Below are 16,565 nucleotides of genomic sequence, written 5' to 3'. Positions count from 1 at the left end.
CTCCTCTGGGGCAGGCGGGGATCAAACTCATGAGGAATTGGCTTAAGCTTCTTAGTGCTGTGCTTTAACCCGCTGCGCCACCAGGGAGGGCCCGGCCTACTATTAGTTTTTATGTTATTAAATTGAAGTATAAAATTTTTGCTTTTCTGGGCCCTCCCTGGTGTTCCAACGGGTTAGAGTGTAGCATTATGAAGCTAGCCGCAGCCGCTTCAGCACAAGTTTGATCCTTGGCCAGGGAGGTGACCTTAATGGAGAAGCAGACCTCTCCTGTCTGCTGCACCCCTCAGCAGTGTATTTCATCAGTCTGCCTATTTTGCTTCCCATTCTGTCTCTGGTGAATCCTCTCACCACCTGCATTTCTGGCGTGTATCCCAGTTATGTATGCATCAATAAATAAACCTTAAAAAATTTAATTTTAGCTTTTATATAGTTTATTTTTACCCACCACCATTCATTGAATTCTTTAACTTTTTCCCCCTCTCCTCTTATTCTTTACCTCAAACTTTGCTTTGTTTATTAGTGTCTGCTAGTTTTTTGTAATGTGCTGTGTAAAAATTCAGCATTTGTCTTTGTTATTTTGACTTGCTTTACTACCTGTAATTTCCTTGAACCCCTTTGGTTTTGCTGTAAATAGAAGCATTTCATGTTTCCTTATGACTGAATAGTATTCCACATTGTGGATACACTATACCTTAATCCAGTCTTCTTTTTAAGGGCATTTAGGTTGCTTCTATTTCCCAGCTGTTATAATGGTGTTGTAATAAACATTATAGAGCATGTAGTTTTTTCAGGTTGCTATTTCATGTTACTTGGATTGATGCCCAAGAGTGAGAAGAGTGGGCCATATGGATACTGTTTCTAATTTTTTTTTAGGTAAATTCAGATTACTTTCTGTAATGGCTGCACACAATTTTTTTGAGGTATCTATTGTGTGGGTTTGTTTTTTGAATTATAATCACTTTTTCTTTTAGTTGGTCCAACACTGAGTAAGGAGGAAAAAGAATTGGAAAGAAGAAAAGAACTAAAGAAAATACGAGTGAAATATGGTTTGCAGGTAAGGATGTTAAATATTGTTACTTGTGTTAAACAGTACATACATTTTCATTAAAAATGCCTTTAAGAGAACTATTTAGATTGATTTAGTTACATATATAACTTTGTTACTTTTTACCTTAATTATTGAGGTTGGAATAGAGAAATGGTAATGCCCTACCTCTGAATAGCCATTTCTGTTTTTCAAAACTTGCATTTAAATGATACTATTGAAGAACATAGAGGATTAATGCTGCCTGACTGGAAAACTTGTAAACTACAGTAATTGAGACAATCCACGAAGATAAATAAGTAAATTGATAGAATAATGAATTCAAATGTAACTTGTTATATCCGTGTGTGAGGGTGAGTAAGTGTATGTGTGTGTGTAAGTGTATGTGTATTATTTTCAACAAAGGGTGTAAATACAGTTTGCTGGAGAAAAGATGGGCTTTTCCTTTTTTTCCTTTTAAAGATTTATTTATTTATGCATTCAGAACTGGGGTACAGGCCAGAGGTGCAGGGGCGGTGATAGATTCACCAGAGACAGAGTAGGGAGCAGAACAGGCAGATCGACAGTACATTGCTGAGGGGAGCAGCGGGCAGGTCACGAGAGGTCTGTGCATCATGTGGAGCACTTCCCTGGCTGGGGATCGAACTCATGCAGTGGCTGAAGTAGCTTCATAGTGCTGTGCTTTAAGCAGTTGTACCACCAGGGAGGGGCAAATGGGCTTTTTCAGCAAACGATGCTGAAACAGTTGGATGGCCACATGCAAAAACAACCAAAAATGAACTTTGCTGCACAACTTATACCATATGTAAGAAGGAATTCAAAATGAATCTTATATTCAGCGTAAATCCTTAAAAGTTTAAAACTTCTGGAAGCAAACCTTTAAAAAGAAAGTTATATGAAGATCATCTTTAGCTGTCTAACACCAAAAAACACAATCCATAGAAAAAAATTGTTGTGCTTCCTCCAAAACTTTTGTTCTTCCAAAGACGCTGTTAAGAAAATGAAATGGTAAGTTATAGACTAGGAAAAATATTCACAAATCACATATCTGATAAATTCATACTAACTAATATCTGGAAAATAAAAACTCAACACTCAGTAATAAAGCAGTTCAGTTTAAAAGTGAGGAAAAGATTTGAATAGACACTTCACCAAAGCAGATGTACAGATGATAAACACATGAAAAGATGTTCACTAGTTACAGAGAATTATGAATTAAAGCCAATCAAAAGACTATTTCAAGTGTTGTGAGCCTCAAGAGTAGTGGAACTCTGAGATACTGCTCTTTTAAATATAAAATGTGCTTGCTTAACTCTTTAAAGTAAATACAAGACCACATGATTCATCCATGCTACTCCAAGGTATTCATTTGAAATTTAAAGGCATATGTTATGCAAAGACTAGTAAATAGGTGTTCATAGCAAGTTTTTCCCCTTAATAGTCAAAAACTGTAAATAAATCATGTCTGTCATGAATGGATAAGCAAACTATGATCTATCCATATAGTCAAGTACTGTTTAGCCATATAAAATGTAGCTATTGATACAGGCTACAGTATGGATGAATTTCAAAATCATCATTCTGAATAAAAGAAGCAGTACAAAAGAGTACATACTGTATATTTCTGCTTATATAAAATTCTAGTAAAGCAAACATATTACAGAAATCAGTGGTTGCCTGTACACAGGAGAGGAAGGGTGTTCACAGAAGGTCTGCAGAGATGGATGACAAAGAACGATATGTTTATTATCCTGTCATGGTGGTTTCATGCCATTTAATAGATCTCAGAGGTATCTCATTTCATACTTTGTACAACTTATTGTGTATTGATTAAACCTCACTATTGCCATTAATGTTACCATTTAATTCTATAAATTGATTAGATAGGTAATAACTCCTTAGATAAAGGATCAGTTGGCTACTAAAGCTAGATGTAGAATCTGTATTTAAATTGTATTTGGTGCTTTTTACAGTTCATGAGGATGTGTAAAGATGCTATGAAATAACATTTTTTATGTGAAAGTTTATTTTTTGTTGTATTGAGAGCAATCATAATGGGGGGGGAAACGGTGTAGTTTGAGAGGAAAATAATATAGAAAAGGAGGGAATAAAAATATTTTTCTTAATATTTTCAATTCTGTATCATTTTCTGGGGTGAAAACCTTTTGGGTTGGTGGCTCTTTATTTTTCTTCTCTGTTTAAAAGCAAAATTAAGTAAAAACATCTGTGGTACTTTCCTTGAATTGCTCTAGCAGTTCCTAGCATCTCTGTGGATGAATGTCGTACTTTTTAAATAAAGATCAGCAAGTACTAACAAAGGGGAAGAGAAGCCTTCTCTGAAGACCCACGCTGAGTTGACTACTACTTCTCTCTGCAACTGCCACATCTTGTGTATACTTTTATTGTTGAAGCAGTCATGCTGTAACATGCTAAAGATTATGTGTGTCTGCCCTTACACATTTCTTTGTATTCTATCATCCAGTGTAGAACTTAACACAGTAAATACTTGTTGAGTGACTGATTAATCATAGATATATGGAGATGTATTGATGCCAAAATTTTTCTTATTGCCAGGGTAAAACAGTGTTTGCTTTTTATTCATTCTTATGAAGATTTTCTACATTTTTCACTTCTAAGGAACAGTGTGAAAGTATTTTAGGTTCTATGATCTGAGAAAAGGAGTAAAAATTTTCTTCCAATCCCAGTGGTTCTCATATTTCTTTCAATACTTATAGTTCATTTGAGAATGTGAACATACAGCATTAAGTTCAAAAATATTTTTACCATACTATCTTATGATTACCTTTTATAATTTATATGTGATTTATGTTTTTTATAATATTTGTGTTGTAGTACAATGTGAAATAATATCAACATTTATAAGTGGCTAGAATTAAATTAGCATATTCAATAATATAGTTGTCTTAATTTCTCATGACTTGTTTTAGTTCATTGTTTAATAGAGATCAAATTGAACCATATTTGCTAAGTAAGGCAAATATATAGACATTACATTTTTATTTATCAGCTTTGTTTTCCTCAATGAATATTTCATGTTTATAAAGAATACAGACTATGAAGATGAAAAGGCTCTGAAGAATCCAAAATATAAAGATAGAGCTGGAAAACGTAGGGAGCAGATTGGAAGTGAAGGAATTTTCCAAAGAGATGATGCTCCAGCATCTGTTCATTCGTAAGTATTAAATTTTAATTGTTTAAAACATTTTTTATACATAATCACATTCATAGAGTAATTTGACTTATAGGGCTACATATTCTAATAGGTCTCCTTGAAAAGAGTGATTCAGATAAAGAAGCATTACTTCTCTTTATACTTTCCTTTCAGTAGAATCCGACTCCTTAGAATATTGCTAAATATATATGTAAGTATACATACTTAAACACATATATATGCCTGGCTAACATTTAGTTACCAACCGAGTGAGCATACTTTTGTGTACTATCAATAACTCTCTGAAAGCCTAGGCTAGTAAAAATTGTTATGGACTAGTATTTCTGCACTTAATCTATTAGCTACATTATTTTTTCTTGGAATATAAATTCTGCATTTAATTAAAGTTTAAATCTTTTGTATGAAGCTGATAACTAATAACCAATTTTTGATTTAAATATATTTTACTTATTGTAAGACATACTGTGTACCTATAACTTTTTAAAAGATAATATGGTAGCAGTTTTTGCATAATGTCACATCAAATAAAGGTGCTTCTTAAAATTAATGGAGTCAGGTATAGTACATATTAGATATTCAGTATATAACATGGTATTATATGGTAAATATGTTAGGCAACATTACAAATATTTATGAAAGTTTAATATTTTTTAAATAATTGCTGGAGAGTATGAATATGAATATTGTATTGGAGTTAAAGACAAATTAAAATGTCATGTTTCTTATTGGTATGACATTGATTTTTTTTTTTAAGAATTTAAAAAATTTATGCAGACAAAAACTGAGGTTTAATTTATGCAAGAGCTGAGAATTGAGGTCTTTAATTTATGCAGACAAGAACTGCAGTGGGTGAGAGTGTTGACCAAAGACAGAGTGAGGAGCAGAACAAAGGGATCTACTGAAATACACTGCTTGAAGGGAGCATCAGGTGAGACAGGGAAGGTTTGCTGTGCCATGTTGGTTAGCTCCCTGACCAGGAATAGAACTTATGTAGTGGTGACTGGTGATAGCTTGATAATGCTGAGACTTTGACCCCTACACCATCAGGGATGTCCTTGTGGGTTTTTAATTGAAGAGCTGATTTAATATTTAAATATATATACAAAAAACAAGGTGCCTCTCTGGTGGCACAGTGGGTTAAAGTACAGCACTATGAAGTTTCTGCAGCCACTGTAGCATGAATTTGATCACTGGCCTGGGAGTTGACCCACATGGCTCAGCAGACCTCTCCTGATTCACACGCTGCTCCCCTCAGCAGTGTATTTCAGTAGATCTGCTTGTTCCCTTACAGTCTCTGGTGAATCTTCTCACCCCTCTCCCCCACCTCACTTGCACCTCTGGCCTATACCACAGTTTATGTATGCATAAATAAATAAATCATATATTATGAAAACTCAATTTTGCTGTATGTCACATACAGGTGGAACGCCTATATGTCAATTATATCTAAAAAATGTTTTGTAGAACTGAGAAAATTATAGAACAAAATTAAAATTCCCTTAAATAAGCAGAATATAAAATCATAGAACAAAACGTAGTCAGTGAGAGATTTACAGTAGTACAGAGAAGTACACAATTATTAATGTCAGTATCAATAATATGAAACTTAAACATAGCCAAATACAAATTTGTGGTAAAAAAGTAGAAAATAATCAGTAACCCCTTAAGCTTAGCTCCCTAATACCTCCTCCTAGTTACTACTCTTCAGTCTTCACCAAAGGTTATTACTCACCTGACTTCCAGTAGCAACTGATTGATCTCATCAATTTAAAATTTTAAGGAATAGTTGAAAAGGAATAATTCAGTATTTATTTTATATTCTATAACATTTTGTTTGGTATATATTTTTTATTCATTGCTATATAATATTCTCTTATTACTGTTACAGTTTATCATTATAAATTGTTCTTTTTATCACTGATGGGCTTCTAGGTTGTTTTACTATTTATGAGTGTCAGATTTATTAAAAGAGCTCATATGTCTTTTTTGCTGTCCCATGTACCTGATTTTTTTTAAACTAGTGTTATGTGGTTGTGGAATTTGCATATCCTCAGCTTCATTAGGTAATGTCAAAAGTTTTGCAGAATAGTTACATTACTTTTTCTTAATTCATTAATTTACAATATATGTGTGTATATGTCTTAAATGGTCTTTAAAAATCAGCTCTTATCTAAATTTTCTTTAAAGTGAAATTACTGATAGCAACAAAGGTCGGAAGATGTTGGAGAAAATGGGTTGGAAAAAAGGAGAGGGCCTAGGAAAGGATGGTGGAGGAATGAAAACTCCGGTAAGATTTGTGATTTCTTTTATTCCATATCCCTACAGAAGATACTGACTGTGAACCTAATGTATGCTAGGCATTGCCTTTCAATACTCGGAATCAAGTAGCAAACAAAAGTAGACTTGATTACTCCATTTGTGATTCACATTACTAGAGGAAGAGGAGAGAAAGAGAATGTTTATGTGTATAAACATAATAGGATAGTGCTATTTTTTGAGTCAAAAGTTCTGTGTCTTTTGGTTGTTTTTAGTAACTTTCTTATGTCAGGCAGTAAACATTGTGGTATCAATTAGCGTTTACAGATAGGCAGATTATTAACTGGGATCAGGTTCAAGTAGCAGACCCTGTTACCAGCAATAAAATAATATCTAAATTTATACAGAAGTTTTTCTAGTAGCATGGTTCAGTGGAAATTCAGATCATCTTTTACAAAAATCTTACAAAATAACATGGCTGAAGAATTTCCTTGATAATTTCTTTGTATCTAAATACATAATGCCAAGTCCATGTGAATTTAATGTAAACTTTCTTATTTTCATTGAGATAGAATGGAAAGGACATAGTTTTTGTAGTTAGAATGTGCTGTTATCACTTACTAGACATGTGAGATAGGGCAAGTATAAACTTCGGTTTTCTTACGTAAAAATGAGGCTAATGAAAATTGCTTTTCAGAGATCTTGTAAAGCTAAAATTCCTAGCATTGTGCCTGACATATATTGGGCACGCAGTAACTAATAGCTTTTAATGGTTATTAAAATAACGGAAAGTTCTACCCTCCTATTAGCAAAAATAAGGTCAAAAAACTCTTTTTTATAATTAATAGTTTAACCTACCTGTTCACTCACTCAAGTGAGACTAAAAAAAGTTGGTTTAAATACCTCTTTTCCTTTAATTCTATTTAGGGTGGAATGATAGATTCTTTCTATCTTAATGAAATTTGGTGATTGCTGTTTAAAGTGCAATCTTATTTTCTCTGGCATCAGAGTTCTTATTGACAGACAAAGGTATAAAAAACTAAGTTTAAGTTTCAATGTTGCATATATATATTCCTGTATGTATTTGTTAGGCTTACACTATTCTTTTTTAAAATCAAAGAATTCCAGTTTATGGGTAACAGAAACTGGAAACATAATCTTGACACAGCAGATTTCAGTGTGTTTAGACTCTACAGTAAGTCCTCTGCTCAACTTTTGGTAACAGATCCAACTTCAGCTTCGGAGAACACATGCAGGCTTGGGGACAGGCAAACCATCTTCAATTGAAGATATTCACCTTCTCCAAAACAAGAGCAAAAAGAACTGGGAAAAAGCACGAGAGAGGTTTGCTGAAAACTTTCCAGAAACTAAACCTCAAAAAGATGTACCAGGGACTGTGCCTTGGGTAAAAGGGACAGTAGAGTGAAAAACATTTAAGCTCTTTTTTTTTTTTTTTTTTTTTTTATTAAGAGTTTGGAGACTCTTATTTTATTACAGAACTTTACTCAGAAAGTCACTGGCACAAGAGATCTGTGTCACACTTTACCCCTTCATGATTCAGAAATGTGTAATAAAGTATGGTTTGTAGCTTTTAAAAGCTATTTTTAAAAACTAATAAACAATGACTATATCAAGTCATGCCATGAGTGGACTAAAGTTCATAGGGCACGGACAAGCTTATCAAACTTTATTTTATCTTGTTATTTATAAGACCCATATAAGCAACTAGCCATATAAGCAAAATTCATGTAACTACGAATGATGTAAATGTACATTTGTCCTTGTCTCCATATATTCATTATTGTAAGATGCACAACAAATGGAACATCGAAAGTTGTAAGAACAATTCAAACTATGTGCATCCTTATTTATGCCCTTTAGAACTAGATCAAAAAATGTTGAAAAAACATGGTTAGAGGTGCATAAATTTTACTGTCCTGAAGATTACCTAAGTAACTTTACTGAAGAACTAATGAACAGGTGACATGTAGAAATTAGTCTTTCATGATTTTCTTCTGTGAAGAATATGTTGATTTATACTATATACTAAGCGTTTACATTTGGTTTGTTTCATAGCTGAAATATTTAGATATGAACAATTGAATACAGTATTGAAATATTCAACGTGTTGACATTTGTAGTTTTGATAAATCCCATTGCTGGCAATGGAGTTGTGCCAGAAAAACTGGTTTCTAGTGCAAAAGGATTACCTAGCCAAGGCCTCAAACTCGATATTTATTGAAAATGACCTCAAATGCAATAAAAGTATTATATCATCAAATAGAGTGACTCATTGAACCAATGATACAAACATAATGGTCTGCTTTGAACTCAGGACCAGTCAGAATTTTCCCCTTTAAATTGGCTAAGAACAAAAGGATAACCTCAGAATAGGAGAGCTGCAGTGCAGCTTTCTAAATGCAGGTGTCACTGCTTTGCCAGTTATCACCATTCTCTGTTCAACTTTTCTTTTCTGTCATCTTTTTGCTAGGAAATTAATGCTGAAACTGGCCCCCTTTTGGCAGTGAATATAAGCTATGGGTCCCCCATCTACTATAAAGAAATGTCTTTAAGATTTAGAAACAAGGAAAGGAAAATTCTAAAAAAAAATTATACGGTAGGAAAGAGAATTCAGAAAGAAGGCTACCTAATTGGAATTTCTAATCTAAATGGTACAAGGTACTTGGGGGTGGGGGAAATAAATGTATTACCTACAACCCAATGAGTTCCAAGTCCCTGTAAGATTAACCTGGGGCAATCAAACCTTATGACTCCAAATCTAGGCAAAGTGTTTTATGTATCTTTCTTGGTCCTTTGGAGTCTACACATAGGTAAGCATTGAGCTTGGAGGCAGCAGGCGTATCCTGCATCATTTCCTTTAGAATAGATTATTCTCTTAAATGTTGTTTTGATACTGGTGCCTTGAACATAGGTAACAATATAGGACCCCTAAAGTGAACTTGGTTTCTGGGTAAATAAGATTCATTGGATTAGTAAATGACTATATAATATTTCCAGTTCTGTTATTAGATTATGGGAAACTTTTCTCATTTCTGTTTTGTTAAGGAAATAGAGACGTGAAAATGGTGATAGAACTAAAATATGTGTGATATTTACATTATTAAAACCCTTTGCAGATCTAAAGTCTCAGGGCCATATTATATAATGGTTCAAACATTGAATAATGTCTGGGTCTATTTCCATCTGTGAAATAAGACTTTCACATATCTGTGTTAAAAATGAGGAAATGTATATAAAAAACATTTTGTAAACTGTAAAAATGTAATACACATGTGAGATTCTATTTGTTTAGAAGCACAGGTATAATTATGTGCAATTTGGACTATACATAAAACTGTTTTGTGTCTAATATTTCAAATTACAGTTTTCTCACACAGTTTAAATGTATTAAGTTTTCATGTGTTTAAGTGAACTACAAGTTGCTGAATTTCAAGAAATCTAACATCTTATATTTTGCTAGAACATGAGAAGCTGGTAAAATTGAGAACATAAGAAACTATTAACCTCAGAATGTGAAATACTAGAAATTGTTTCCTAGAATTAAATAGCTACAAAACACTTATTCTCAAAAAGAGAATAATTTTCATTCTGATTTTAAGTTACACTGCTTATGCTTCCTTTTTTTTTAAAAAAGAAAAAAGATTTATTTATGCATACAGAACTGGGGCATGGGCCAGACGTACAGGGGGCAGTGAGAGGATTCACTAGAGACAAGGTGGGGAGCAGGACAAGCAGATTGATGAAGCACACTGCTGAGGGGAGCAGAGGGCGGGTCAGGAGAGGTCTGCCGCGCCATGTGGGTCACCTCCCTGGCTGGTAGTCAAGCTCGTGCTGCAGTGGCTGCATATAGTTTCATAGTACTGTGCTTTAATTTGTTGATCCACCCGGGAGAGCCTCCCTTTTTATTTTGTTTGTATTTAGCTCACCCAAATGACACATCTTCTTAAGTTTTCAGATAAAAGATAATCTCATTTTTGGCATATTTTCAACGATGAGGCAAGAAGATAGAAATCTCAAATTGAGAAAGCAAGAGGTGTTAGAGATTGTGTACAAAAGCCATTTATCAATTACAGAACAGAGGTCTGTGCTTGGCAGGGAGCCAGAAAATTTTTCTGGAGCCAACACCTAAAGGTATTCTCATGAATACTGAAAAATAATTTCCCTGTCATCTTGTTTTAAGTGTGCTTCTTATTACTCTATATCTCTATACCCAATTTTTGATCCAAATATTTCATTTTCACTTTTTCAGGCTCCTAAGTAGGAATATATTTGGATTCTTTAAAATGAGCCAGTGTTTAAATTGTGTCTTCTCTATGTATATTAGGGCCAGACTTTCTTTTTGTTTAACTATTCTTAGTATTGGCTTACAGCTTTATAGTTGCAAAATGACTTTTTTGAATTCCAATCATCATATTCATGTCCAAAACAGGAGGAGAGGGGAAAGAGTATTACTTTAGTGCTACCTACTTTTGTCAGGAAAACAAAAGCTAACTCAAAAACCCTCACAGCAGATGTCTCTTTAGGGTTATTAGTTAGAACCCAATAACATGACCACACAGCTGCAAGGGAAGTGAAAAGATGGGCAACAGGATAGTCTCAGCTGGCTTAAGCCAATCATAAAACCATTACCTGGGACTGAACATGTTGGAATAAAAGCAGGGTTCAGTGAGCAAGGCAGAAGGTAGATGGTGGATATTAAATAGACAAGTAACTGCTTGCCAGATCGTTCAACTGTCTGTGGGGACTGGTAGTTTATGGAATTGTGATGCAGTCCTACAATGCAGGGCTTTGTAGTTATTCAGCGGAATAAGGTAGAACTGTCTATACCTGGATACAGAAAAATAGTCTCACTATATTGCTGATTTTGAAAAGTAGATTGTGGGAAAGTGTGTTGTAATTACCCAAGGAATGAGTAGACTCACTTTTTATTATTTCTGGATTTGAACTTTAAAGTAGGAATAATTGTGTTAACTGTGTGTATTCACACACAACTGTAAGACATAGAAATGTAGCATCAAGAATTGGTGAGGCCTTCAGGCCTTATTCTCAGGCCTTTTTCTCATTCTTATCCCAGTTTCACTTATTACCTGTTACCCATGACTTCCAGGTTGTCTTAGCCAGGATACATATCCAAGTCAAAGGCACCCTAAATGCAACATTTCCAAAACTAAACCCAATTGTGTCTTCCAGTTGGCTCAGCCAGCAGCACCATTTATCCAGTTGTACCAGCTAGAAACCTAGAAGTCCTCCATTCCCTCTCCACCACCCTTTCTCTGATTTTAAATACCGTAAATGAATTCACTGTGCCACTCATTGGGACTGTATCTATTAGTCTCCTAACTGGTTTGCTCACAGTCATTCCTTCCTGCCTCTGGCCTGTCTTTGACACCACACACTGCCTTCACAGCTCCTATTTCATCATCTGTTTAAATCCTTTTCATAGCTTTCTGTGACTCTGAGGAGAGAAAACAAAATCCTGGTCTACTGTCACTGCCGGATTGAACCACTGCTAGCTTTTCCAGTCCCATCTTGTACCTGTCTCCTGTTTGCTTTCCGGGCTATATAGCACGCTGGCCTGTTTCCAGTCCCTCAAAGAGGCCATGCTTTCTCTCAGCTCAGGGCCACAGGCATTCTGTTGTGCGTGGAATGCTCTTCCTCGGCCCTTTTACATAGTTAATTCTGACATTCTTTAGTTCTGTGCTAGTTCTTCTAGGCTATTTCCTTGGACCAATTGCTTTGATATAATCTTGCAAATTGTATCTTTTTTATTCAGACTGCTTATGTTGGTTCATAGTTATATATTTGTTAGTGAGATTGGTACAATACCTGTCTGTATAGATTCTGAAGTGTTGTGACCTTGGTTTTTCTCATGATTACATGCCTAGCACCATGCCTGATCCTTAGAGGCATGAAAGTGAAAAGCAAAATGGGTTTTCACTGCAAGAGGTTTGATATGGAGAATTTGATATGACTCATGAAATGTGGAAGGCACTGAGAACAGAGATCCTTCAAAGCAATGGCTTTCAAAACTTTTTGTCTGTGAACTACAATAAGAAATAGTTTGTATCATAACTCAGTAGATATAATAGGTTTTATAGCTCAACATTTAGCTATTATTAGTTCTTGTAATACACTTTTATTTTTGTTTCCCAAATCACTGATTCCAGTGACTGAATCCACTAATAAGTTATGTCCTACAGTTTTAAAAAAATGAGCTTAAGATTCATTGTTAAGTTCACCCATGATACTGTCATAGGATGCACGTGTGTGTGTGTGTGTGTGTGTGTGTTGGGGTGGGGTAAGTCCACTTTTTATGTCATTACCAGAATAGGTCCACCCAGATCTGGTTTACAATTCATACTTCCAAATCGATTTCATAATGAAGGAAGCATTTCACTGATGATAGAAGAGGCAGTAGTGAGGGGAACCCACCCATTTACCGACAGCCATTTTTTATTGTGTTAAAAAAAATTTGGATTTTGTCTCTTTGTTAGTGAGGATCCCCTGAAGGATTTTAATCAGGAAAGGGCCCTCATCAGATTGCTTTCTAGTAGACTAACTGAAGAGAGGCAGAGTGGAGGCTGGCAGACCTGGGGGGTTTGTCCATCCATCAGGTACTTATTGAGCACCCACTAGCTGTTGTATATCACTCCATGAAAGGGGAGGACACTTTTGTGTCTTTAGTACCTACCACCGGGTTGGATGCTTACACGTGTGGCATGTCAGGTATTTACCTCCTTTAGTCCAGTGTTTTATGAATTAGAGGCCTAGTGAGGATTTTATTTTGTTTAAGGTCAAAAGCCCACATGACACAGTAACCAAGCAGGGTTTACATCTTTATTCTTTCCATCTTTATTCTTTCCATCCCAGTGAGGTGGTTAAGAGCACAGACTGGAAAGCCTCACTGACCTGGGGTTAGATTACAGTTTTACCACTCCTGAGCTGAGTGATCTTTAAACTTTTATTTAAGCCTCTGTATCTTACTGTCTTCATGAAGTTTTAGAAAGTTTAAATGAAATTAAGCCTGAGCAAGGTGTCCTATGCTTAGTAAGCCCTCAAATATTAGTGGTTGCTAGCAAAAGCAAGTGCGCCATTTAGGAGAAAAACTCTGGAGTAAGATGGCTATTGAAGTTAGGGAAAATAGGGCCAGAATATAGATGGTTGTTTTATTTCCTTGAACTGTTGATAGGCGATGGATGTGGACAAGAAGACTGAGGAGCTGAATTTTTTTTTCTTTTTCTTTTTTTAAAATTGTATTTATGCATACAGAACTGGGGTAGAGGCAGAGGTTTGGGGGTAAGAGGACTCAGCAGAGACAGAGTGGGGAGCAGAACAGGCAGATCAATGAAATACACTGCTGAAGGGAGCAGCAGGCAAGACAGGAGAGAGGTCTGCTGCACCAGGTGGGTCAGCTCCCCCACCTGGATTGAACTCATGCTGAAGTGGCTGCTCTAGCTTCCTATTGCTGCTCTTTAATCCACTGCTCCACCAGGAAGGGCACCCTCAAAGGAGGGATGACTCTGCATGACTTTGGAAATGGAGCCATCTGGAGAAGTAATGGGAAGATCCAGCGGGCCCCTGTGGTAGCGGGGGAGTTGCAGAGGGAAACCCCAAAAAGAGCTAGATTTTAGGTAAATATACTTGCATTCATTCCGCATATAGCTGTGAAGTGTGTAACATAGACCAGACACTATTCTAGCAATCAGGATGCAGCAGCAAAAGTATTGCATATGACTCTCCATGGTGGTGCAGCAGGTTAGAGCGCAGCACTGCAGGCAAGCCGAAGCCCTTTCAATGCAAGTTCGGTCCTCATCAGAGGTGACCACGTGGTACAGCAGACCCCTCCTGTTTACCCTGCTGTTCCCCTCAGCAGTGTACTTAGTTGATCTGCCTGTTCTGCTCCCCACTCTGTCTCTGGTGAATCCTCTCACCGCCCCTGCACCGCTGGCCTGTCCCCTGGTTCTGTATGCATAAATAAATAAATCTTAAAGAAATATTACACAATGTTCCCTGCATTTTTAGGTTTGAATTTATTTTTAGATAATATTTGGTAGGAAGTAAAAGCCAAGAAGTCACACGAAGACCTTGCTAGTTCCAAAAAGGGTATTTTGTTTCTGTTCATTTCAAAGTTTTTTCAAAAGCCAAAGTTTTTGGGTCAGAGTAAGGAGGGAAATTTTTTTCCTAATATTTTCAGATCTGTTTCTAAGCCAGCCCTTTTATGGGGAATCTTACAAGTTCTGCTTTCAAAAAAATTCTAGTCATGTTTTTTAGGACTTGGGATACGTAGAAAATGGTTAAGCTTACTGAGGCTGCAACCCCTTATTTGACTTTGTACCTCCTCAAATTAACTGAGAATAATATCAACCTCCTGCTTAGGGAGATTTTAAATCTGACAGATAATTGAAATACAGAAAGAAAAAACAATCAAGTCACAGGAAATTAGAGATCATGACGAAATGTAAATCAAAAAGTCCCTGGAGGATAGGGAGTAGACTCAATGTGTCTTATGTTTGCTAAGCAGGAATGACTTCTCAGACATTTTCAATGAAAACCTAGCTTCATTAAAATGCTATGGTATTCATTGCCTGGAAAGCAGTTGCCTGGGAGAAGTTGGTGAAATACTATTAGGTGTACTTAAATATGTGACAGTGTATTGCTTAGCTTCCAGTTACTAGTAGAGTTCAGAGGCCAGGAAGGTTGCCAGCTCATTTCATCTGATCATTACTTATCTTGACCAAAGACTCAGGAGACTATATATTGAAATAAAGCTTTCATTAGCTTTTAATGCTTTTCCTTAAACCCTTTATTTTAAGACTTTGAAATCAGATTTCAGAGAATGTCATAATTAAGGTTTTCATAAAAAGAAACATTTAATTCTGTTTAAATATATAATGACTCCCAGTGCTGTCTGAAGTCATTCACATCATAAACCCACTAAAGTGAGCCTTAATCTCTACTATTACCATGCTACCTTTACTTAGCCTTAATGTATAACACTTTCAAGAACAATTTATGACCCCCACAAAAATAATTATAGTGCTATATTATAATCTCATCCTACTAATCAGAAGTGTTAATCTGATTAATCATCTACCATATTTACCAGATTGGACTCTGAATAATTGGCAGCTTGTTCAAAAATGAAATTTTTCTGAAAAGATTATTATATAGTCCTTCAAGGTAGTACTTTGAATGGAAACATACTTAGGGGGATATTTATTTTGATAGATTTACTTGTAAGATTAGAGCACTTTGCAGTCTCAGGTCATACTGGATTTTGACTGTAACAAGTCATTTGTTAAATCAGGTATAAAATTTATGTTTTGATAGAGGAAAAGTTCTAGCATGAAAGAAAATGACAGATTGCATACAGCTACGCAGGAATCATTTCATCCTATTCTTTTTGAAGTCCATTGAATTGGTTTCAAGCTCCTATTCAAGTAAGAGCAATAGAAAGTAATCGTTGTTGAGTTTAAACTGTGTGTCAGAATTTGCCTAAATACCTTACTTAGTTCTTAAGACAACCCTACTAGATATATATTTTCATTTTATTGATAAGGAAAGTAGGTTTCAGACAAGTTAAGGTGGTTATCAAGGTGACAACTAACATGGAAAGGTTAGGTTTTAATTCACATCTGATTCTACAGGTTCGATCAAACTCTCACACATCAACACTTGGCCTTCATAATCAACAGCATCCTCATCATCAAACAAATTTACAGCTTTTCACATGTTGGAGATAGACTAAACATGGGCTACATTTCCTTCTAGGCTTTTCAGTCTTTGTATTAGAGGTTTTGTTTATTTTCACTAAGGAAGCTAAATACTGATAGTGAGGATTTTTCTGTTGCAAAATGCTAATTTTTACTCTTAAAATAATTCATTCTTGGTATAAAAAATTACATTGAAGAAGTGTATAAAAAAAGAAAAATCCATTAACTCCCATACCGGCACTCAATCATTAGTCATACCAGCTGTTCTCTTGGTTCCCTCAATGGGCTATTTTGATCCCCAATAGCTGTCTTTCTTGAGGGAGTAGTTAAGATTCTA

General features: G+C 35.5%; 1 protein-coding gene across 1 annotated transcript in view; it reads left to right on the top strand.

Annotated features, from left to right (window-relative positions):
* The window catches only part of AGGF1 (angiogenic factor with G patch and FHA domains 1), a 29,772-nt gene extending 19,739 nt beyond the window's left edge, over positions 1-10,033 (top strand). Inside the window, exons 11-14 of the mRNA XM_004678195.2 lie at positions 972-1,054; positions 4,111-4,238; positions 6,426-6,525; positions 7,720-10,033. Of these exons, the coding sequence (XP_004678252.1) occupies positions 972-1,054; positions 4,111-4,238; positions 6,426-6,525; positions 7,720-7,920 (512 nt within the window). The 3' untranslated portion in view covers positions 7,921-10,033. The remainder of the gene's footprint in view (positions 1-971; positions 1,055-4,110; positions 4,239-6,425; positions 6,526-7,719) is intronic.
* The last annotated feature ends 6,532 nt before the right edge of the window (positions 10,034-16,565 follow it).

Source organism: Condylura cristata, unplaced genomic scaffold, assembly GCF_000260355.1.
Source record: "Condylura cristata isolate star-nosed mole 26May11 unplaced genomic scaffold, ConCri1.0 scaffold00007, whole genome shotgun sequence".
NCBI classification, from domain to species: domain Eukaryota; kingdom Metazoa; phylum Chordata; class Mammalia; order Eulipotyphla; family Talpidae; genus Condylura; species Condylura cristata.
The sequence above is the reverse complement of the archived record's forward strand: the minus strand, read 5'-3'. Positions and strand labels throughout refer to the sequence as shown.